This window comes from Marmota marmota, unplaced genomic scaffold (assembly GCF_001458135.2).
Source record: "Marmota marmota marmota unplaced genomic scaffold, marMar, whole genome shotgun sequence".
In the NCBI taxonomy this organism is placed as follows: domain Eukaryota; kingdom Metazoa; phylum Chordata; class Mammalia; order Rodentia; family Sciuridae; genus Marmota; species Marmota marmota.
This window is the reverse complement of record NW_025999842.1, coordinates 37,886,151-37,890,795: the sequence shown is the minus strand read 5'-3', so window position 1 is coordinate 37,890,795 and position 4,645 is coordinate 37,886,151. Positions and strand designations below refer to the sequence as shown.

Here is a 4,645-nt window from a genome sequence, read left to right as displayed (position 1 = left end):
AAAGAAAATTATTTCATTTGCACCAACATAGGTAAGCCTAAAGATTATTATGCTAAGTGAAGTAAGCCAGACATAGAATATATGTGCAGTCTGAAAAATTAAATCTGTAGAGAATGAAATGGAGTTTATGGGGACTGAAAGTGAGGGAAATCAGAATATATTGACCAAATGGTACAAAGTTTGCAGGATGATCAGTTCTGGGAATCTAACCTGAAGCATGCTGACTATAGTTAATAATAGTATATTATGTATTCACAGTTTGAAGTGGGAAAATGCCAAGTATTTCTATCATAAAAATAATAATAAGAGACGAGAGAAAACTTTATTAGATTGTGGTAATCATTTCATGGTGTATATTGAAACATACAATGTAAATATATATATATTTTTTGTAAATTATACTTCCCTAAAATTGGGAGTGGAGATGAGAGAAGCTAATAACAGACATTAAAAGTGTGACAAATTCTTGAATGAGACACTAAATGACAATACCAGCAAACCTTTAAGAAAGACTTTGAGAGAAAATGAAATTTCCAAAGTTTAGATTAGTTGAGTCAAAACTTATCGTGTAGTCTTAAACCTATTGTGTAGATTTGGGAAAAGATTTTATTCAGGCAGGAGAGAATTAAAGACTGATTAGATATAAAAAATAAGTGGCAATGAATTGTTCCAATTGACTACAAGTTTTCATTCAGACTTTGGGTAGATGGTGATATAAGTCAGCCAGACAAAACGTGTAACAGAAGAAAGATATTTAGTGTAGAATAAAGGGATGTGATTGGTTTGGCACATGATGATCTCAGCTTTTAACTTAAGCTGTATGTAAGTGAAAAATGTTCATTAAATTTCTTAATCTATTCAAATAGGAAAAAATGCTAATCAGATTTGGAAATATGTATTGGGTGAATCTAAAGAGAGGTGGAAAACATTTTGTGCGTTGAGGTGAAACTGCTTGGTGAAGAACTGTAAACTACATTGCCCTTCCTTCCATCTTTCATTCCTTCCTTTGTTCCTCCCTTCTTCCCTTCCATCCTTTGAATTCTTTTTTTTAAAGAAGAGAGGAGAGAGAGAGATAATTTTTTAATATTTATTTTTCAGTTCTCTGTGGACACAGCATCTTTATTTTATTTATTTTTATGTGGTGCTGAGGATCGAACACGTTACCACTTGAGCCACATCCCCAGCCCTGAATTCTTAACTAATAAGATACAAAAAAAGAACACAGGAAAGGTCAGAAATATTTCTAGGTTGATTTATTACAAGTAAAATGAGAAAGAAATGGAAAAGGAAAGGAATGCTTGAATTTGGAGTGGAAAGAAAGGAATTTTCAAAACTATAGAGGGCCAAAACACAGTGAATTAGGTCACTCTCAGAGTGAAGCTGCTACAGTAGCACATTTTCTTCCACAGTTCAATCTTTTTTAGCTTCATTATCCTTTCTTTCCAAGGAAAAATAGATCTTTCAGCTGATCCTCAATGCAGAATGTCCCCCATGGTTTGTTGTTTAGAGAACTATGACATAGAGATTGGTAAATGCTTTGGAAGTATAGCTTATCTTTGGTACCTGCATACCTTATGACCTCTAGTGAGGAAAAAAAAAACAGAGAAACAATCACAAATAAATTGCACATATTCACAAGAAAAATATACTGAAATGGAGACTTGATAAAGCCAGTGTAGCAGTTGCTGTTGATGCCCTATATCTTATCCCTCAACCTACTTGAGATCTCTGGTAGTAGAAATAAACAATCTTCAGTCACTGACAAATTTACACCTAAAGTGTCCCATCTCTCTTCTTATTGTCCTGTTCAGAGGCATTTCTTGGAGGCATGGTGGAATTAATAAACCCACCATATATAAGAAAGTCTTTGAGAGATAATGGAATTTCCCTCAAGTAGAGGAGATACTAATAAGTACATCAATGCCTTGCGTACTAATCTCTGTAGGCTAATTCTGAGCATGTTGCACATAGTTTCTTACAGAGTCCATTGTGAGATTCAGCCTCCTTTTGCCTACAGGGGTAACTCCCATATTAAAACATCTTTTATTATTGGCTTTGCTTCTTTACCCATGTCGTTTCTCCAAGTTTCTCACTTGGGCATTCAAAATGCACTACTTTCAAACACAGAGTTGCCTTGGAGTTTCTTCTGGGGCAAACCTACATTGAAAAACCTAGTAAACCAATATTTGAGAATCTTTCTTTATCAGTTAGAAATATTGGGCCAGGAAAGCCTTATAAACAAAGATTGAGTCCTGTGGTTTTAGTTAAGTGACACAAACCTCCCTGAACCTATCAGTGAGGTTACCTTAACATTGAGACCTCAATTCCAATACTGACATTCTGACCAGGAGAGCACCTCTAAAACACTTTTTGTGACTTTCCTGGGTGTGTCCGGACCACACCCACTCACATATAACTTTTGACACTTCCTGAGTTTGGGATTGTTGCATTTGGTCACTAGACTCTGGAGGGACTCTGAAAACCTGCTCAGCTGGTTCTCGGTTTCTTCCTCATCTAAGGAAAAATAAGGAGATCCATGATGTGCGCTGGACCCACCCAACACCGCGGGAGCCTCTTTCCATTCCAGTGCTTCCTTCTGGCGGCCTTGGTGTCCTTGCTGTCTGCTACATCCTCTGAAGCCTGTGGTGAGCCACCAACATTTGAAACAATGCAGCTCACTGGCCAATCTAAACCCCTTTATGAGGTGGGCGAGCAAGTACATTACGAATGTAAACCTGGATATGAGCAGCACCCTTCTTTCGCCACTTCTACTACTTGTGGTGCGGATGGCACATGGTCCTCTCTTTCAAATTATGCTTGTTCTAAAAAATCATGTCAAGTTCACCCGAATCCTATTCATGGCAAAGTAGTCGTTCCTAATGGAAGCGTGGAGCTTGATTCAAAAGTTGAATTTGTTTGTAATGAGGGATTTTACTTAGTTGGTACGAAAGTTCTACAATGTCAGCTTCAAGGATCGAATATGAGTTGGAGCGGGGATCCCCCACGATGCGAAAAGATTTTGTGTAAAGCGCCTCCACAAATAAAAAATGGAAGATACGTCCCAGCAGACAAGAATGAATATGAATTTTCTAAAGTAATATCTTATAGTTGCGATAACCATTTTGAAGGAGACAATCTTACACTTGTTGGAGCGAGCCTTCTTCGTTGTACTGAAAACGGAAACTGGAGTAGTGACGCTCCTCAGTGTAAAGTGGTCAAATGCTCACAACCAAACGTTCCAAATGGGAGACAGATATCAGAAATGGCAGAAGAATATGGCTACAATGCAATGGTTAAGTTTGAATGTATAAAGGGTTTTTCCCTTCATGGAAGCCCCATGGTTGTCTGTGGTGGTGATAGTGCTTGGGAGCCCCCAGTTCCATCATGTTCTTTAATAATACCTGTTTTCAGTAGAATTAGATATCCTACCATGGCAAAACCTCGAATTGCTTCAGGAATACCTCGTCAAAATGAAGGATCACTTACTTGTAAGGCTTTGGATGAATGGATCCTTGCTTTGACTTTTATAACTCTGTTGGAGTTACAGTAATGGACATCTGAGGATACAAATGTCATCAAAGCAGGAAGAAAAGGAAAACAGAACCAACCACCCCAACAGAACTATGGTTTCCACAAACTGGGTTTCAAGTTTTTTTGAATTCTATTAAAATCCTCAGCTCTGAAATAGTTATTCTCTAGTTTGAGGCTCATAAATGCAACGCTCACGTCAAAGCTAACATTTTCATGTGGCTTAAATATACTCATCATACTTTAAAGCTTCTTGTATGTCAAGGTATGAATATATTGCCTGTTTTCCCTTAAATAACACTTGCATTTATAGAGCAAGTCAGTGTTCTTGGGAGCATTCAGATAGGGATATTTCCTATTTTATAAAATCTGAAAATGAAATTACATTTCATGGGTAAAGAAAGTGATTTTGACTTTTTTTAATCAAAGATTAATACAAACTTTTAAGATTACTTTCAATAACTAAAATGTATTATATACAGGGTTCTTTGTAAAAACAAACACCTTATGAATATGAATACACTGAGTCTTTATCCATTAAAAATATGAACTCTGATATTTGAAAATATGGAAAAGTTGACCTCATTGACTATTATTAGAAACTTCTCTGAATGTTAATAGAGTAAAATTCTATTTTTTGTAAATACCTCCAATCCACCATATACCTGTGTGCAAAGAAGTGTATATACGTATACACTTGCACATGATGAACACAAAAAATACACATATACATGTATACACAAATATGCATGTATACACGTACATACAGGCATGCAAATACAAATACACACAATCTATACAACTTGATTTTGAAGTTTTTCCTCTTGGAGTGATGTTTCCATCACAGTTTTCTTTCCTGCATGAGGTTCCATGAAATCCAAAAATAAAGGAGATATATATATATATATATATATATACTTAAAATTAAGGATATTACCTGTCTTAAAACTCCAACCATATCCCAAATTTTTGGCGGAGTTAATATTAAAATGAGGGAAAAAGAAAGAGAAAGAAAGAAAGATGCAGTGATAGAGAAAATTCTTTTCTATAGTGAAGATAAAAAACATATCAGAGGCCTCAAATATGAAAAGTTTTCTGTTTTATGGATCCTTAAAAT

The 4,645-nt window shown here is 35.8% G+C and overlaps 1 protein-coding gene across 1 annotated transcript; it reads left to right on the top strand.

The window, feature by feature from the left end:
- The first annotated feature begins 2,539 nt into the window (after nt 1–2,539).
- On the top strand, nt 2,540–3,550 carry LOC107152042 (membrane cofactor protein-like). The gene has a single exon (XM_015497518.1). It carries the CDS (start codon nt 2,540–2,542, stop codon nt 3,548–3,550), a length of 1,011 nt encoding a protein of 336 aa, XP_015353004.1.
- Nucleotides 3,551–4,645: the final 1,095 nt, after the last annotated feature.

Excerpts from the sequence above, each read along its gene's own strand:
- LOC107152042 (XM_015497518.1), top strand. The coding sequence starts at position 2,540 with ATGTGCGCTGGACCCACCCAACACCGCGGGAGCCTCTTTCCATTCCAG.